The sequence below is a fragment of the Pogoniulus pusillus genome, chromosome 25 (genome assembly GCF_015220805.1).
Source record: "Pogoniulus pusillus isolate bPogPus1 chromosome 25, bPogPus1.pri, whole genome shotgun sequence".
In the NCBI taxonomy this organism is placed as follows: domain Eukaryota; kingdom Metazoa; phylum Chordata; class Aves; order Piciformes; family Lybiidae; genus Pogoniulus; species Pogoniulus pusillus.
In genome coordinates, this window is record NC_087288.1 from 1,775,130 (window position 1) to 1,794,828 (window position 19,699).

General features: G+C 51.0%; 1 protein-coding gene across 10 annotated transcripts in view; it reads left to right on the forward strand.

The window, feature by feature from the left end:
• The window catches only part of COL19A1 (collagen type XIX alpha 1 chain), a 209,810-nt gene that overhangs the window by 107,023 nt on the left and 83,088 nt on the right, over positions 1 to 19,699 (forward strand). For all 10 annotated transcript variants that reach the window (XM_064164142.1, XM_064164145.1, XM_064164147.1 and 7 more), the window contains 3 exons: positions 2,386 to 2,439; positions 3,681 to 3,716; positions 16,876 to 16,929. In XM_064164142.1, coding sequence (XP_064020212.1) covers positions 2,386 to 2,439; positions 3,681 to 3,716; positions 16,876 to 16,929 — 144 coding nt within the window. The remainder of the gene's footprint in view (positions 1 to 2,385; positions 2,440 to 3,680; positions 3,717 to 16,875; positions 16,930 to 19,699) is intronic.

The window sequence follows — 19,699 nt, forward strand, 5'->3', positions numbered from 1 at the left end:
GAAAAAAGGGGGGGCTGGGAAGAGCTGGAGGGAGTGAACCACTAAAACCTTCTGCAGATGTAGGAGAATCTTTTCTGTCCTCAGCCTGTTTAACTTCCCTTGTAATAATGGTGGTGGCCTGCTTGGGGAGCATCTCCTGTGGCTCAGTCCTGCTTGGGGAGCATCTCCTGTGGCTCAGTCCTGCATGGAGAGTATCTCCTGTGGCTCAGTCCTGCTTGGGGAGCATCTCATGTGGCTCAGTCCTGCTTGGGGAGCATCTCCTGTGGCCCAGTCCTGCTTGGGGAGCATCTCCTCTGGCCCAGTCCTGCATGGGGAGCATCTCCTGTGGCTCAGTCCTGCATGGAGAGTATCTCCTGTGGCTCAGTCCTGCTTGGGGAGCATCTCCTGTGGCTCAGTCCTGCTTGGGGAGCATCTCCTGTGGCTCAGTCCTGCTTGTGGACTGTCTTACCATGGCTCAATCCTGATTCTTGTGTATCTTATTATGGTTCAGTCCTACTTGTGGAGTACCTTCTGCGGGGCTCTACAGCCTGGTGAAGAGAAGGCTTTGAGGAGACCTTTTAGTGGCCTTCCAGGATCTGAAAGAGGTCTACAGGAGGGCTGGGGAGGGACCATTGACAAGGTCTTGTAGTGACAGGATGAGGAGGAATGGGTTTGAAGTGGCAGAGGGGAGACTGAAAGTGGATGTTAGAAGTTCTTTGCAGTGCGGGTGGTGAGACACTGGCACAGATTGCCCAGGGAGGTGGTCAGGACCAGGTTGGATGAGGTCTGTTCTAGTGGGAGCTGTCCCTGCCTATGCTGGAACTGGCTGAGCTTTGAGATCCCTTCCAACCTAAACCATTCTATGATTCTGTGATTCTGTCTCACCATGATTCAGGTGAAAGAATCAGAGGAAATGGCCTGAAATTGTGCCAGGGGAGTTTTGGGTTGGAAAAAATTCTTGACTGAAAGAGTGTTCAGGCATTGGAATATTGGAATAGGTTACTCAAGGAAGTGCTTGGTCAGTGGCCTTGGAGGTGTTGAAGAAACCTGTGGCCATGGCACTTCAGGTCATGGTGTAATGGCCATGGTGGTGTTGGGCTGATGGTGTTGGACTCAAATGGTCTTAGAGAGCTTTTCCCACCAAAGCAGGTCTGCAGCAGAACAAAGGGACACAGCCTCAAGCTGTGCCAGGGCAGGTCTAGGCTGGAGGAAGTTGTTGGCAGAGAGAGTGATTGGCATTGGAATGGGCTGCCCAGGGAGGTGGTGGAGTCTGTGTGGCTGGAGGTGTTGCAGCCAAGCCTGGCTGGGGCACTTAGTGTCATGGTCTGGTTGGTTGGGCAGGGCTGGGTGCTAGGTTGGGCTGGCTGAGCTTGGAGCTCTCTTCCAACCTGGATGATTCTGTGGCTCTATGAGTCTGTGGTTCTGTGATCTTTGGGAGCCATTCATGACCCAAACCCACTGGGACTGCAGAGGAACTTAGCATTTCTCCATGGTGCTCACTGTAATGAGGGTTTGGCTTCCTGTTCTTCATTACTTGGCACAGGCACATCTGGCCTTCAGCAGATGTTTCTCTGTTCACAAAACAATGAAAAGAAGGAATTATGGCAGCATAGTATCAATGATGTGATCTATTTGTGGTTAAACTGATTCATAGCACCATAGGCTTTTGTCCAGCACTTTCCACAGATGATAACAAACATCAGAGAATTGTGTCATAGAATGAGTTGAGTTGGAAGGAACCTTAAAGAGCATCCAGTTCCAGCCCCCTGCCACAGGCAGGGACACCTCCCACCAACCCAGACTGCTCAAGGCCTCATCCAACCTGGTCCTGAATACCTCCAGGGAGGTTGTGGAGCACAGAAGCACCCACTGTGATCTTTGATCACATTGGGTGCTTCTGTGCTTCACAACCTCCCTGGGTAACCTGTGCCAGTGTCTCACCACCCTCACTGTAAAGAACTTCTTCCTAATCTCCAGTCTAAATCTGCCCTCCTCAGGCTTCAATCCATTGCCTCTCATCTTATCAGGGTGATGAGAGCCTGGAAGAGGTTGTCCAGGGAGGTGGTGGAAGCCTCATCTCTCAAGGTGTTTAAGATCAGGCTGGATGAGGCTGTGTGCAGCCTGATCTAGTGTGAGGTGTCCCTGCCCATGGCAGGGGGTTGGAACTGGCTGATCCTTGTGGCCCTTTCCCACCCTGACTGGTTCTAGGATTCTATCACTCCAAGCCCTTGTAAAAAGTCCCTCCCCAGCTTTCTTGTAGTCCCCCTTCAGGTACTAGAAGGCTATGTTATGGTCTCCTTGGTGCTCTAACAGCCACAACTCTCTCAGCCTGTCCCTGCAGCCCACTGATCATCTTTGTGGCCTCTGGAGCCTCTCTAACAGATCTGTGTTTTTCTCTTTGCCTAGGGCCAGAAGGGTGACCCTGGTGTTCCTGGTGTGGCTGGCCCTAAGGGAGAGAAGGTATTTTGTTCAGCTTCAAAGTTGTCTGTCAGTGTGTGTGCTTAGCTCTTCCCTGTTGAACACATTGCCTTCAGTGCTGCCATCTGTGGAGCTCAGGGCTGGATTATCAACCCAGACTCACTGCTGATGTGAGGCACAGGTCCTCCTGATCACAGTGAACTTGGAAAGGAATTCTACAGCAGGAGCCTAAATCCAAGGCTCTGAATCCTGGCTTCTGTGATTTGCTGCTGTCAGCTAAGCCCAGAGGTCTCACAGCAAGACTCCTACCACAGCCAGGCTGTCAGATACCTGTGTGAGCTTCCACTCCAACGTCAGTGGGCACCTCCTGCATGCAAGCTGCAGCCTGTGGCTGTGACACATGCAGATGTCTTGGGGAGGATTTCTGCTTTTCTCCTTTCAAGCTTCTTTCATTCATTTATGCAGTGATTTGCCTTCCCCCCACCCCCAATTTAAACTGTGGTGACTGTATTATAGAATCCAGCAGGTTGGAAGAGACCTCCAAGCTCACCCAGCCCTGGCCAATCACCAGGCCATGGCACTAAGTGCCCCAGTCAGGCTTGGCTTCAACACCTCCAGCCACACAGACTCCACCACCTCCTTGGGCAGCCCATTCCAATGCCAATCACTCTCTCTGACAACAACTTCCTCCTCACATCCAGCCTAGACCTGCCCTGGCACAGCTTGAGGCTGTGTCCCCTTTGTTCTGTCCCTGGCCGCCTGGCAGCAGAGCCCAACCCCACCTGGCTACAGCCTCCCTGCAGGCAGCTGCAGGCAGCAATGAGCTCTGCCCTGAGCCTCCTCTGCTGCAGACTGCACACCCCCAGCTCCCTCAGCCTCTCCTCACAGGGTTTGTGTTCCAGGCCTCTCACCAGCGTTGTTGCCCTTCTTTGGATGCTTTCCAGCACCTCAACATCTCTCTTGAACTGAGGAGCCCAGAACTGGACACAGCACTCAAGGTGTGGCCTGAGCAGTGCTGAGCACAGGGGCAGAAGAACCTCCCTTGTCCTGCTGCCCACACTGCTCCTGAGCCAGCCCAGGATGCCATTGGCTCTGCTGCCCACCTGGGCACACACACATCCCTCTGTGCCATTAATGGATGTTGCTTCCCTCACATATCTCTGTCATCACAGCACGTTTGATGATTTGCCTGAATTGATTTCTGCATATACTCTAGAATGCCTGGAGGCTAAATGTGTGTAACTAAAGAGCCTGCTGATTTATTTCTTCTCTGTTTTCCCCAGGGAGATTCAGGACCTCCAGGACCAGCTGCTTTGAGTGTAAGTACCTGTAGAAAGGAAAACAGATGTAAGGAAATGAGGGAGAAGTGGTGCCCCTGTGAGCTTCTTTGCAGTGTGAATGCTTCCACTGTTATCTGCTCAGAAGGTCTCTCTGTTTGCTGTACCAACTGCAAGGCAAGGCAAAGAGAATTTTATAACTGGAGCAAATCAGCATCTTGTTCCCCACCAAATGCTGCCAAGACCATTCCTGGGTTTGGGGTTTTGTGTGTCTGTGGTTTTCTGTGTGTTTGGTTTAATTTCATTTCTATTTATGTTAAAATACTGTATTTAGAGTCCATAGAATGGGTTGGGTTGGATAGGATACATTAAAGATGATCTAATTGCAGCCTCCTTGGCATTGGCAGGGACACCTCCCACCAGCCCAGGTTGCTCAATGCCTCATCCAACCTGGCCTTGAATACCTCCAGGAAGAGAGGACATCCACAGCCTACCCAGGCAACCTATTCCTGGGAAGGCTGTGGATGGGGGGGAGCTGGATGATCCTTGAGGTCCCCTCCAGCCCTGACAACTCTGTGATTTATGATTTTTCTTGGGTGCAGCTGCTGAGAGGAGAGAGCAGAGTGAGTGTGAATTGGTTTAGCAGTTGGAAGGCAGATTACAAGGCTCAGGCATGTATGGCCCAGCAGGAAGCCTTTTCTCTCTCCACCACTCTACATCGCCACTTATTGCGGCCGACAGGAGCTGAGAGCAGATGAATGACATGAATGGGGGTGGCTCAGGGAGAATCCTGTCCCCAGGGCTGCTTTATTTGTGTGACCTGTGTGTGGCTGAGACTCCTGTAATACATCATCAGGAAAGGAAGCTTTCATATCTCGCTGTGGATAAGTAGCAGGTCAGATAATATCAAGGTTCCTGTGCCACTGAGTGAGAGCTTACTCTGTCCAGGACCATGCTTGCTGTTACAGCCAAAATGTGACATCAGTGGTTTGGGTCTGAACCCTGTTAAAGCAAAGTTTGAAACTCTATGGCAGGGGGTTGGAACTAGATGATCTTTGAGGTCTCTTCCAACCTAAACCATTCTATGTTCATCTGGGACTCCTGCATAATGTCATAGATCTTGTCCTCTACTTAGAGCAGTTTCTACTTTTAACTAGTGTGAAAATGATTCCTCTCTTCTGTCTTGTTAGCAACATGGCTTGTTGTGCAGGGGAGCAGAGAGGGAAGAGCAGGGGAAATAATGAGAGGCTGTTAGAGCAAAGTCCACAATACATTTGGGCAAGGGAAGGAGGTTCAGGCTGGATGTTGTTAGGAAGCTGTTGGCAGAGAGAGTGATTGGCATTGGAATGGGCTGCCCAGGGAGGTGATGGAGTCTGTGTGGCTGGAGGTGTTGAAGCCAAGCCTGACTGGGGCACTTAGTGCCATGGGCTGGTTGGGTCAGATCCTGGGTCAGTAATTCCATTGGGATTCTACATGAAGTCTATCAGTTTCCATGTCAGACTCACAGAACCACACACTGGCAGGGGTTGGAAGGGAGGTACATTTCTTAGGTGTCTCTCTCTCATCACACAAAGCCTTGTCTCCAAACCAGCTCTGGCTACCCTCACTGAAAAGAAACTCCTCTCCAACCTCCAGTCTAAATCTGCCCTCCTTCAGCTCGAAGCCACTGCCCCCTCTCCTGCCACAAGCCCTACCTGTAGGGAAGGCAGAGCAGAGCTCTGCAGTGCCATCGTTCCCCACCTCTCAATATGCAATTGCTCTGGGGCAGAAGGTCGATGACCCAGGCCTGGTTGTCCAGGTTCAGCCTAAAAAAGTCCCTTTGGGTATTTGATGCTCAGAGGGCTGGAGCACCTCTGCAAAGAGGAGAGACTGAGGCAGTTGGGGCTCTTCAGTCTGAAGAGGAGAAAAGCTCCCAGGTGACCTTCTTGTGACCTTTCAGTGTCCGAAGGGGGCTACAAGAAAGCTGAGGAGGGACTTTTTAGGCCCTCAGGGGGGAATGGAACAAAGCTGAAAATGGAGAGATTTGGACTGGATGTGAGGAAGAAGTTGTTCAGCATGAGGGTGGGGAGAGCCTGGAATGGGTTGCCTGGGGAAGTGGTGGAAGCCTCATGCCTGGAGGTGTTTAAGGCCAGGCTGGATGAGGCTGTGGGCAGCCTGATCTAGTGTGAGGTGTCCCTGGGCATGGCAGGGGAGTTGGAACTGGCTGATCCTTGAGGTCCCTTCCAACCCTGCCTGATTCTGTGATTCCAGTTGTAAGTAGATGTGTCTGATAGGTGCAGTATGCATGCAGACACACTCTGGTGGCTCATGCTGTTAACCATGACACATAGGTGGCTATTTAAGCCTTTAAAGGACTTGCTTGGTTAAGTTCTTGTTTCCATGGAATCAGTTCACACTACAGAAGCAAAGGATAGTTTGGGTTGAAAGGAGACTTAAAGATCGTTCAATTCCACCCCCTCAGCTGTGGCCAGGGACACCTCCCACTAAACCAGCCTGCTCAGGGCCTCATCCATCCTGGCTTTGAACACTTTCAGTGCTGGAGCCTCCACAACTCTGGGCAACCTGTTCCAGTGTCTCACCCTCCCTCATGGTGAAGACTTTCTTCCTAATGTCTAACCTACATCCAGCTTTACCCAGTTTGAAGGCAAACTCTTAATGCTGCAGGTAGCTCTCCCCCAGACCAGTATCCATGCTTCATTTTACCAGTCTTTATCAAAGCAGAGTTTGTTCTGGTGGTGATGCTGCCTGTAATATTTCTGCCCAGGCTCTCCAAGGTCTCTGAACTGGTGCAGTTAGTAACCTTTTTCTTGAGCAATGCTCACATTCTTACTCTCTTGGTCACCATGCATGCATTTATTTGGCCTCCTCACTTAGGAGGGTGATTTGGTGGGAGTAGTGCATCAGTCGTGACCCCTGGAGGTGTTCCAGGCCTTGAGCTAACTGTTCTAGTGGGAGGTGTCCCTGCCTATGGCAGGGGGTTGGAACTGGCTGAGCTTTGAGCTCCCTTCCAACCTAAACCATTGCCTGAGTCTCATCCTTCCTCTGTGCTGTCTTTACTTGCCCTGCTGTGTTCTGGATGGTTGGACTCAGTAAGCTTAGAGGTCTTTTCACAGATTACATCAGGTTGGAAGGGACCTTCAGAGCTCATCTTGTCCAACCCCCCTGCAGGCAGCAGAGACACCTCCAACTAGAGCAGGTTGCCCAGGGCCACATCGAGTTTGATCTTGAATGTCTCCAGGGAGAGGGCCTCAGCCACATCCCTGAGCAGCCTGTTCCAATGTTTCCCCACCCTCACTGTGCAGAACTTCCTCCTGCTGCCCAGGCTAACTCTGCCCTGCTCCTCTCCAGCTGAAGCAATTCTGTGATCCTGGGGTTCTGTGAATTACTCTGGAAATACTGGAAATCTCTTTAGTGCTTTTCAAGTGCCTTGCAAGGCCAGAGCCCTGGAGCAGGCTGCCCAGGGAGGCTGTGGAATCTCCTCTGGAGACATTCAAAACCCTCCTGGATGTATCCCTTTGTGACCTGCCCTAGGTGATCCTCCTTTGGCCAGGGAATTACTGCATGATCTCTGGAGGTCCCTTTCAACCTCTGACATCCTGTGACTCTGTGACCTTTTCCACCTATTTATGCCCATTTTGTGCAGGGATATGTTTAGTCTTAAAAAGTTTAAGCTCCTTGACCAGTTGTCCCTGTAGCTGAGTGCCCTTCAGGCAGTGGTAGGACTGGGGGCAGTGGAACCAAGATAGAAATGGGCAGATTCAGACTGGATGTTAGGAAGAAGTTGTTCAGCATGAGGTTGGTGAGAGCCTGGAAGGAGTTGCCCAGGGAGGTGGTGGAAGCCTCATCTCTGGAGGTGTTTCAGGCCAGGCTGGATGAGGCTGTGTGCAGCCTGCTCTAGTGTGAGATGTCCCTGGGCATGGCAGGGGGCTTGGAACTGGCTGCTCCTTGTGGTCCCTTCCAACCCTGCCTGATTCTGTGACTCTGTGATTCTCTGGATACATTCAAAACCCACCTGGATGCACCCCTCTGTGACCTGCCCTGGGTGATCCTGCTTTGGCAAGGGAGTTACTGGATGACCTCTGGAGGTCCTTCCAACCCCTAACATCCTGTGATTCTGTGACCTTTTCTGCCTAATTGGAATCACAGAATGGTTTAGGTTGGAAGGGAGCTTAAAGCTCAGCCAGTTCCAACCCCCCACCATAGACAGGGACACATCCCACTAGAACAGGTCACTCAAGGCCTCATCCAGCCTGGTCCTGAACACCTCCAGGGAGGTTGTGGAGCACAGAAGCACCCAACGTGATCTTTGATCACGTTGGGTGCTTCTGTGCTCCACAGCCTCCCTGGGCAACCTGTACCAGTGTCTCACCACCCTCAACCTGTACCAGTGTCTCACCACCCTCAACCTGTGCCAGTGTCTCACCACCCTCACTGCAAAGAACTCATTCCTCCTTGTCCTGTCATTCCAAGACCTTGTCAGTAGTCCCTCCCCAGCCCTCCTGTAGCCCCCTTCAGCTACTGGCTTATGCCCCTTGTGTACAGGGATGTGTTTAATCTTTAGAAGCTGAAGCTCCTTGGCCAGTTGTCCTGTAGCTGAGGGTCCTTCATAATGCCATCAGGAGGGATTGGAGAGCTGTGCCCTGTGGCTTTGCCAAAAGGTGGACTCGAGGGGCAGGAGCTGGGGACTGGCTGTGGCAGGGGCACAGCTGGCTCCGACGCTTGCTTGCTCTGCTAGCCCCAGCTTAAGCCTGTGCATGCCGTGGCAGGAGAGTGACAGGTGAGGGAAGGTAGCACAGCTACCCCCTGTCAAATGTCTGCTAAGGATTCCTCCTGACACTCGATCTGCTGCTGCTAGTTCCTGAACAGAGCCAGCCTCCGTCCCCACGTTCCTGCCACCTATCCCTTACAGCAGTGAGAAAATAGGCATCCAGATGGCACCAAGTGTTTATGCAGAAGCCCAGGCTTAAGCCACTCACAGACACAAGTCCCCAAGACTTGCTTACTAAACAGATAGTTGGAATGTTGGCTGCTGGCTCTGGTTAAATCGAGCTGAAGGAAGCCGGAGCACAAGTGGGGCACAGAGGCGGCTGCAGGAGGGAGCTGCAGATTCAGGCTGGGGCAAGCTCTGCCCTGTGCCTGTGCCTGTGCCCTGTGCTTCTGGCTCTGTCTGTGCTTGTAACTGTGCCCTGTGGCTGTGCCCTGTGCTTCTGGCTCTGCCTGTGCTTGTGACCGTGCCCTGTGCCTGTGGCAGTGCCCTCTGCTTGTGGCAGTGACCTGGCTTCTGGCTCTGCCTGTGCTTGTGGTCATGCCTGGTGCTTCTGGCTCTGCCCTGTGCCTGTGCCATCTGCTTGTGGCCATGCCCTGTGCTTGTGGCTCTCCACTTCCTTCTGGAGTCCTGTCTGCAGTTCTGGAGCCCCCAACACAAGCAGGACATGGAAGTGTTGGAGCCAGTGCAGAGGAGGCCACCAAGATGCTCAGAGGGCTGCAGCAGCTCTGCTATGAGGACAGGCTGAGAGAGTTGGGGCTCTGCAGCCTGGAGAAGAGAAGGCTTCCAGGAGACCTTGGGGTGGCCTTCCAGGATCTGAAGGGGGCTACAGGAGGGCTGGGGAGGGACTATTGACAAGGTCTGGTAATGACAGGATGAGGAGGAATGGGTTTGAACTGGCAGAGGGGAGATTGGAACTGGATGTTAGGAAGTTGTTTGCAGTGAGGGTGGTGAGACACTGGCAGAGGTTGCCCAGGGAGGTTGTGACCTTTGATCACATTCTGTGCTCCACAACCTCCCTGGAGTTGTTCAGGACCAGGCTGGATGAGACCAGGCTGGATTATAGGGCTTGGAGGGACCTCTGGAGATCATCCAGTCCAACCTCTGTGCCAGAGCAGGAGCAGAGAACCTAGCACAGGTCACACAGGAGCACATCCAGACAGGGCTGGAAAGGCTCCAGAGAAGGATACTCCACAATCTCCCTTGGGGCATCCTGTGCCAGGGCTCTGGGACCCTTCCAGTACAGAAGTTCTTCCTCATGTTGAGGTGCAGCTTTCTGTGCAGCAGTTTCCATCCATTGCTCCTTGTGCTATGCCAGGGCACAAGTGAGCAGAGCCTGTCCCTGTCCCTGCCTTCCTGACCTCAGCTATTGATAGACATTGCTCAGATCTCCTCTCAGCCTTCTCTGCAGACTAAGCAGCCCCAGTGCTCAGCCTTTCCTCCTCAAACAGTCCTTAGCATCCCTTGGGCTCCCTCCAGCAGATTCCTGTCCCTCTTGAACTGGGGAGCCCAGAACTGGATGCAATATTCCAGGTAGGGCTTCATCAGGGCAGAGCAGAGGGGAAGGAGAACCTCCCTGGATCTGCTGTGCCCACTCTTCTTAATGCCCCCCAGGCTCCCTTTGGCCTTCCTGCCCTCCAGGGCACGTTGCCATCCCATGCAGAACTTGAGAAGTATGGAAGCAGGTCCCATTAAAATTGCCCATCAGGAGTGAAATATTAAATGTTTTAGCAGCTTCTCTCTGGGTTTTATCTTCTTTAGGCAGTAAAGCTGCTGCTGAAGGAAGGCACAAGTGAAGATGGATCTCTTAGCCTCCCAGCAAATGTGTTTCTCAGGGTTTTGCAGGCTGCTAAATTGGCAGGAATGTGATTGATGTGTCCTTCATTGCAAGGGTGATTTGCAAATAGTCCCATCTCCAATAGGCACTGATGTAAAGAATCATTTTCAATTACCCCTCAGGATTTTACATGCTGCTTTTATGTTGGTTTATTTCTTAGAGAATAAGGCCCTGTCTGTGGACTCATAAAATGTGAACTTCTGTGAGATTCCTCTTCCCATTTCCCTTTGAGCTGCAGCAAAAATAGATTGGAAGTTAAATTACCAGAGCCAGCTACTGAAACGACCAAACCCAGTGCATAATCAGATCAGTGAGGAGCATGGTTGCTGTTTGCTTCAGCAATAAATTATCATGGAATTGTAACTGATCAGGTTTGCTGGCAGGCTGAAATGCTCTGCCTGACTGTTGGCTCCTTTCCCACAGGAGGAGAGGGATTGGCAGCAGTTTAGGAAGCAAACTCGTGGCCTCTTCCACTTTGCACTCCCAAGCAAAGCACCTTGATTGCTGCAGTGGCAACGAGACCAGGCTGGGGTACAGACCTTCCAGCTCCCCATCCTCTCTTACCTCATTAAGGATACCATAGGTTGGTTTCAGTTGGAAGAGAGCAAGTCCAACCATTAGAATCAGAGTCAGTCAGGGTTGGAAGGGACCACAAGGATCAGCCAGTTCCAACTCCCTGCAGGGACACCTCACACTAGATCAGGCTGCCCACAGCCTCAGCCAGCCTGGCCTTAAACACCTCCAGGCATGAGGCTTCCACCACCTCCCTGGGCAACCCCTTCCAGGCTCTCCCCACCCTCATGCTGAACAACTTCTTCCTAACATCCAGGCTGAATCTCTCCATCTCCAGCTTTGTTCCATTCCTCCCAGTCCTGTCACTCCCTGACAGCCTAGAAAGTCCCTCCCCAGCTTCCTTGTAGCCCACTTCAGATACTGGAAGATCACAAGAAGGTCACCTGGGAGCCTTCTCTTCAGACTGAACAGCCCCAGCTCCCTCAATCTCTCCTCATAGCAGAGGTGCTCCAGCCCTCTGCTCACCTTCTGGCCATTCTCTAACTCTGCCAAGGCTGAGGCTAAATCATGTCCCTCAGCACCACATCTCTGCCTCCTTGAAACACCTCCAGGCACAGAGATTGATCCACCTCCTCAGGGAGCCTGTTCCAGTCTTTGAGACCCTTGACTGCAGGGAAGGTGTTCATATTTCAGCTTCTTTGCTTACTGAGGCTAATGCCCACTCTTACATGAGAGAAAGCCACTCTTTTGGGGGTACAGGTGAGTGAGAAGCTGGACATGAGCCAGGAAAATATCCTCTAAGTAAGGCAGGAGAATGGCAGTGATGGTCCTGACCTGCACAGAGGAACTTACTGTGTGGTAATGCCTCTAGATAAGCAGATGAATTGGAGACTTAACTGAGCTCCACCTTTGTGCATCCTTGATGCAGTGGATGGAAGCTGCAGCACAGGAGGTTCCACCTCAACACTAGGGAACTTCTTTACTGTAAGGGTCCCAGAGCCCTGGCACAGGCTGTCCAGAGAGGTTGTGGAGTCTCCTTGTCTGGAGCCTTTCCAGGCCTGTCTGGATGTGTTCCTGTGTGCCCTGAGCTGGATTGTGTGGTCCTGCTCTGGCAGAGGGGTTGGAGTGGATGATCTCTTTGGGTCCCTTCCAACCCCTGACATCTGTGAGCCTGGGATCCTGAGATGTTCTGGCAGGAGTGCAGCCACAGCAGTGCCATCTGTTCCATGAGCAGCATTTGGGTGGCTGGGGAATGTTCTTCTTAGAATCACAGAATCAAGCAGGTTGGAAGAGAGCTCCAAGCTCAGCCAGCCCAACCTAGCACCCAGCCCTGGCCAACCAACCAGACCATGGCTCTAAGTGCCCCAGCCAGGCTTGGCTTCAACACCTCCAGCCACAGACTCCACCACCTCCCTGGGCAGCCCATTCCAGTGCCAATCACTCTCTCTGCCAACAACTTCCTCCTAACATCCAGCCTATATCCAGCCTTCAAGTCAGTGAGGCCACAGCTCATTGTCTTATGTCAGAGATGTGGAAATCTATGGTCACTTTTTCAGCTTGGCTCTTCATCTGTGTGGTTCTTTGCTGCTCCTATTGTGGCTTTTACAGAGGGACCATTGAATGTTTAGTTCAGCACTGTGACAGCTTCTTTTTATCCTGGTGGGGACTTTGCATCCAGGAACTAGGTCAAGCCCCTGTGATGGGAATTGCCACCAATTCACTTGGAAAGAGCTTTAAATGCTGCTTTGGTTTCAGTAGAGCTCTACCTTCCTGTTTAGAAACCAGTCTGCTTATCCAACTCATGTAGGGTCCAACCTATCACCTAACCCTTCTAATTAACTAACCCATAGCACTAAGTGCCTCATGCAACCTCTTCTTAAACACCTCCAGGAGTAGGGACTCCACCACCTCTCTGGGCAGCCCATTCCAGTGCCAACCACTCTCTCTGCCAAGAGATGCCCATTTTCTGCAGGGATATGTTTAGTCTTTAGAAGTTTGACCTCCTTGACCAGTTGTTCTGTAGCTGAGTGCCTGGGGGGAATGGATCCAAGCTAGGAATGGGTAGATTCAGACTGGATGTGAGGAAGAAGTTGTGGAGCCTCTTCTCTGGACTCTTTCCAGCCCTGTCTGGATGTGTTGCTGTGTGCCCTGCCCTGGTTGATGCTGCTCTGGCAGGGGGTTTGGACTGGATGGTCTCTGGAGGTCCCTTCCAGCTCCTACCATTCTGTGATCCTTTTCTGTGCTAAACTCCTACATTCATAGAATCACAGAACCACCATCACTGGGAAAGACCTTTAAGATCACCAAGTCCAAGGTTTTTAGAGGTCCAGCAGAAGGTGATTTGTTTGTCCTTCTGGACAGATGTCACTGTAGAGAAGTTTTCTTTTGCTCCTCCTGCAGGCTTCTTCCTCGGTAGTGTTTGCAGGATCTCGTTCAGCAAACAGTGAAGAGGAACAGCTCTGCTAAGTCATTTGCACTGCCAAGTCACTGCAGTTGTACAGCCCTGGCATTTACCATGGCCCACATTGTCCTGTCCCTTCTCAAACTGAAGATCCCACTGAAGCTGTGTGAACTTTTCCCTCCCTTTCAATGTCAGGATGTGGCTCCTTGTACAGGGTAGTCCTCCCTGCCTACGTACCAATTGTAAGCTGCTCTCCTCCCTTTCCTCGGAGATAAACCTCCTTATCTAGTTCCTTTCTCTTGACAATAATAGTGTAGAGAGGAGAAAAATAATAAAATTAGGCCTTGGACATAAAAAATGTTGGCTATTAATTATCATGATTGTGCAGCTACATTCATGTGTTACTCATGTCCCCATTGTGCAGAGATGTGAGGTTAAGTATTTCCTCCTCCCTAAAACAGACCTCACAGGTCCTCATCTTGCATGAAGTTGTCACAGAAAATGAAACATGAGCAAAACAAAACTCCACCTCTTCCTGAATTCCCAGAGGTTCTCTACAAAGGTTGGATATTACAAGCAGGCAGTTGGGTATTGGACAGACAGAATGCCAAAGTACCTTGAGGAAAAAGTGGAGGCATAGAGAGGTTACAGTCGTGCCCTGCTTCATGGATTTGTGCTTGCCATGAGCTGCTCTGGAGTCCTAGAATCAGAGAATGGTTTTGACTGAAAGGGGTCTCAAAGCTCAGCCAGTTCCAACCCCCCCACCATAGGCAGGGACACCTCCCACTAGAACAGGTTGCTCAGGGACTCATCCAGCCTGGTCCTGAACACCTCCAGGGAGGCTGTGGAGCACAGAAGCACAGAATGTGATCAAAGATCACAACCTCCCTGGGCAACCTGTGCCAGTGTCTCACCACCCTCACTGCAAACAACTTCTTCCTAACAGCCACATTCAGTCTCCCCTCTGCCACTTCAAACCCATTCCTCTTCATCCTGGCATTACCAGACCTTGTCAGTAGTCTCTCCCCAGCCTCCTGTAGCCCCCTTCAGATCCTGGAAGGCCACTCCAAGCTCTCCTGGAAGCCTTCTCTTCTCCAGGCTGCAGAGCCCCAACTCTCTCAGCCTGTCCTCAGAGCAGAGCTGCTGCAGCCCTCTGAGCATCTTGGTGGCCTCCTCTGGACTGGCTCAAACACTTCCATGTCCTGCTTGTGCTGGGGGCTCCAGAACTGCACCCAGGGCTGCAGGTGGGGTCTGAGGAGAGCAGAGCCAAGGGGCAGAATCCCCTCTCTTGCCCTGCTGCTCTTGCTGCAGCCCAGCACAGGGTTGCTGCCTGGGCTGCACTCACACTGCAGGCTCCTGCTGAGCTTTGCATCAGCCCAGATCCCCAGAGCCTTTTCCTCTTGAACCCACTACTACTCCTCTAGCTTCAGTCTGTGAGAACAGAGGAATTACAGGAATAGCAAACCTCTTGAACTCACTGCCCGTATTTCAATCTGAAGTTTGACTTCTAATCACCTTAAGCCATCATTTGAAGCTCCATGAGCTATCAGCCTTCATGCCCCTTTGCTTTCTCAAGCCCTTTGGGCTCGATGTCCCTTCCAGCCCCTACTATTCTGTGAAGTCATCTGGGGAATGAAAGCTCATAAATTAACTTCTTCAGTTAGTTGCTGGAACACTCTTCATAGGATCATAGAATCAACCAGGTTGGAAGAGACCTCCAAGATCAGGCAATCCAACCTAGCACTCAGCCCTATCCAGTCAGCTCAGTAAGCTGATTCTCAGCCTGCCTCAGTTTACCCTTCTTGGGGCAGTAAATATCTGTGTTGGGTTTTAAAGGGAAGAGTTCAGTATGCGACCAAAGAACTTCAAGTGAAGCAGCACCTGAGTCTGAATAATTTAGATGGTTATGAAGTTACTATCTTTGTAATTGAAAGACTTTAAATAAAGTAAACAAAAGGTCTTTAATTTGGTTAAATGAACCCTGTGAGAATTTGCAGGGCTTTATCTTTTATGATACAAAGTTGAACTCTTTGGTGCTTTTGAGCTTTAGAGGTCAGAATTTGACCCAAGAGCTTCAACTGGAGCAGTTCTTGACTCTGGGCAATTTAACTGCTTAATAACCTAAGATTTTTAACATTTAAAACTCTTCAAGTGAACAAAAGAGCTTTAATTTTGCTTACAAACAAAGAAAGACTCTGCAGTGTTACGTTCAGGCCTGTTGGTGTGATACAACGCAGAACTTTTTACCCATGACATGGAAACTGAATTCATGTCTCTGGTTGCTTGTGATGGAACTTGGAGAGCTTCCTCCAAGTACTTGTGCTTTTTAATTGTATTCCAAGGTGACTCATGAAGTAAAGGGGGGGAGAGGAGGGGCACTGTGCTGAGTACTGGAAGGCTTTGTGATTTCATCACACTTTAAGCAGGTACCAAGTTAAAGCCCCAAGGTGTCAGAAACTGCCCTTCCGTGGCTGCAAAGCTCTTTGCACTGAGGCTCACAAGTCGAGGGTGTGTTCAAGCCAGCCCAAGCTCCTGTGCCTGGGTAGGGGAGAGGGTGAGAAAGAAGCAGCTCTGAAGGCTTTGGAAAAGCCCAGGCCAGGCACACAGAGGAAGCTGCTCAAGCCTGCTTCTTACGATACAGCGAGCAGAAGGCTCCTGCTATATTTAGTCCCTTTTCCCTCCCCTCCCTTTCCTTCTCCTCCCCCTTTCAGTGCCTGTATTGGAGTTTGGATTGTGGAGTAAGCTGTCACTCAGTTCATATCACCTCTTTTTGTTGTTGTTTCTTCTCTTATCTTATGGCATCCTAACTTAAGAAGACAAATTACTTTTCACACGAGACTGTAGTTAAATATAACCACACTCAGGCAGTGTTGGCTTAACCTCTTCCATTCCAAATGATTCAGCCTTTCTCTGGAAGGATCTGCTTCATCATTCATGGTTGCATCTTTCTTGATCTCCTGCCTGATGAGAACATTATCACAGGATCCCAGGATATCAAGAGGTGGAATGCCAAACCCCTGCATTCTCTGGTGCTGGATTCTTTGCTGCCAAAGCAAGCACCAGAGAATCCAGCGCAGGTCACACAGGAACACATCCAGACAGGGCTGGAAAGGCTCCAGAGAAGGAGACTCCACAGCCTCTCTGGGCAGCCTGTGCCAGGGCTCTGGGACCCTTCCAGTAGAATCACAGAATCAGTCAGGGCTGGAAGGGACCACAAGGAGCAGCCAGTCCCAACCCGCTGCCATGCCCAGGGACACCCTACCCTAGAGCAGGCTGCACACAGCCTCAGCCAGCCTGGCCTCAAACACCTCCAGCCATGGGGCCTCAACCACCTCCCTGGGCAACCCATTCCAGCCTCTCACCACTCTCCTGCTCAACAACTTCCTCCTCACCTCCAGGCTGACTCTTCCCACCTCCAGCTTTGCTCCATTCCCCTTTAGTCCTGTCACTCCCTGTCACTTCTGTAAGGAAGTTCTTCCCCATGCTGAGGTGGAACTCCCAGGGCTGTAGTTTATACTCATTACCCTGAAATGTGCTCTTCTCAACAGCCTATTTTTACTGCTCCTTCTTGCCATCTGACTCTTTGGCTCACTCTCCTATAGAATCACAGGGGATTAAAATATTCTGATTATAAAGGTTACAAAATTACCTTTACAATTGTCTAATAGTTGTATTTTTTTCCCAGGGCTTGCCAGGGCTGGAAGGTCCCCAAGGTCCACCTGGCAAGGAAGGCCAAAGGGTGAGTAAACTCGGTGGGACAGCTGGGGAGTGTGCTTGGGGTGGGACTCCTTTCTGAGAAGGTAGCAGCTGAGTATGAAGCTTTGCTGACAAGAAACTGAGCTTTGACATTTGAGGTTTCTCTTCACTCGAGGGAGATTTAACAATTTCAACCAGCTAAAGGGCTTTTAGTGACTGGCAGCACAGATGGAGATGCTCTCCTCTGTCCAGCGCGTTCCTGCTGAGGGAATCGAAGGAACATGCAAACTGCTCACGGGTGGTGTTTTACTGCAGGGGAAAACCAGGCTTTGCTGTGCCTAAAACATGGACAAATAGGAATTTGGGGGGCACTGTCTGAAAATACAGAGAGAAACCGGTGCAAGTGACCCAAGTTTTGGTGTGAATGCCTCAAACATGTAGCAATAGGAATCTGGGGGGCACTGTCTGAAAATATGGAGAGAAAGCAGTGCCAGTGACCCAGGTTTTGGTGTGAATGCCTCAAACATGTAGCAATAGGAATCTGGGGGGCACTCTGAAAATACAGAGAGAAACCGGTGCCAGTGACCCAGGTTTTGGTGTGAATGCCTCAAACATGTAGCAATAGGAATTTGGGGGTCACTCTCTGAAAATACAGAGAGAAAGCAGTGCCAGTGACCCAGGTTTTGGTGTGAATGCCTCAAACATGTAGCAATAGGAATTTGGGGGTCACTCTCTGAAAATACAGAGAGAAAGCAGTGCCAGTGACCCAGGTTTTGGTGTAAAAACCTAAAACATGTACAAATAGGAATCTGGGGGTCACTCTCTGAAAATACAGAGAGAAAGCAGTGCCAGTGACCCAGGTTTTGGTGTGAATGCCTCAAACATGTAGCAATAGGAATCTGGGGGTCACTCTCTGAAAATACAGAGAGAAAGCAGTGCCAGTGACCCAGGTTTTGGTGTAAAAGCCTAAAACATGTACAAATAGGAATCTGGGGGTCACTCTCTGAAAATACAGAGAGAAAGCAGTGCCAGTGACCCAGGTTTTGGTGTAAAAGCCTAAAACATGTACAAATAGGAATCTGGGGGGCACTCTCTGAAAATACAGAGAGAAAGCAGTGCCAGTGACCCAGGTTTTGGTGTGAATGCTCTTGTGCAATGACATGGGGGCCTTCCTACCCCTCAGCAGATCAACACTTCTGCTTCAGTTGGTGTCATCTGCACACTTGCTGAGGGTGCACTTGATCTCCTCAGCCAGGTCACTGAGAAGACTGGCCTCAAAACTGAGCCCTGAGGGACTCCACTTGTGACCAGTCACCAACTGGATTTAGCCCCATGGGCTCAGCCAGCCAGTTTGTAACCCAGCCAAGAGTCCACCTGTCTAAGCCATGAGCCACCAGCTTCTCCAGCAGGATGCTGTGTAGTATGATAACAGAGCAGGTGATTGGTTTCTCTGTGAAGGGGTACAGAGATTATTTAGCTATTAATTTAATTAATTATAATCATCATAGTATCATAGAAATCAAGCAGGTTGGAAGAGAGCTCCAAGCTCAGCCAGTCCAACCTAGCACCCAGCCCTGGCCAAGCAACCAGAGCATGGCACTAAGTGCTCTAGGTTGAAGAAAGAAAGAAATCAGTTAGTTAAACACTAACACAGCAACTTCACATCATGTGGGAGTCTTGAGGGATCTGCTGGCAGGAGAGATGAAGGAACATGCCACCTCTAATGAAATAAAAAGGGATGTTTAGGAGCCATTAGATGTGCACTGTCCTGCTTGTCATCAAACAAAGCAGAAACCTTGTTACAAGCAGTGTGTGGCTGTGTAATTCAATGTATTGGGAATGCAGCTGCACGTGGGGTTTGAATTAAGGCAGCAAACTGGGTTAGGAGTGCTTGGCCAGCAGAAAGAGTATTGGTGGGAGCAGCTCACTGCTGAAATAGATACAGACAGATGCTGAGGCTCTGCAGTTTGCTGTTGCCACTGCTTGGCTCAGAGCATTGGCCAAGGTTCCAAAAGAATCAGTGCTCTTGTTTTTATCAATCTGGGAGCTGGGAGAGATGTTTTCTTGATAAAAGTATCTGATGATCAATTTGCTGGTGGGGAGGAAATGGACAAGCAGTGCTGCAGGCTGGAAACAGAGTGGCTGAGAGCAGCCAGGCAGAGGAGGAGCTGAATCTGAGGCAGCATTGCCCAGGTGGGCAGCAGAGCCAATGGCATCCTGGACTGGCTCAGGAGCAGTGTGGGCAGCAGGACAAGGGAGGTTCTTCTGCCCCTGTGCTCAGCACTGCTCAGGCCACCCCTGCAGTGCTGTGTCCAGTGCTGGGCTCCTGAATTGCAGAGAGATGTTGAGGTGCTGGAAGGTGTTTGGAGAAGGGCAGCAAGGCTGGGGAGGGGCCTGGAGCAGAGCCCTGTGAGGAGAGGCTGAGGGAGCTGGGGGTGTGCAGCCTGCAGCAGAGGAGGCTCAGGGCAGAGCTCATTGCTGCCTGCAGCTGCCAGCAGGGAGGCTGTAGCCAGGTGGGGTTGGGCTCTGCTGCCAGGCACCCAGCAAAGAACAAGGGGACACAGCCTGAAGCTGTGCCAGGGCAGGTCTAGGCTGGGTGTGGTTAGGAAGTTCTTGTCAGAGAGAGTGATTGGCATTGGAATGGGCTGCCCAGGGAGGTGGTGGAGTCTGTGTGGCTGGAGGTGTTGAAGCCAAGCCTGGCTGGGGCACTTAGTGCCATGGTCTGGTTGGTTGGGCAGGGCTGGGTGCTAGGTTGGGCTGGCTGAGCTTGGAGCTCTCTGCCAACCTGCTGGATTCTGTGATCTCTGGAGATC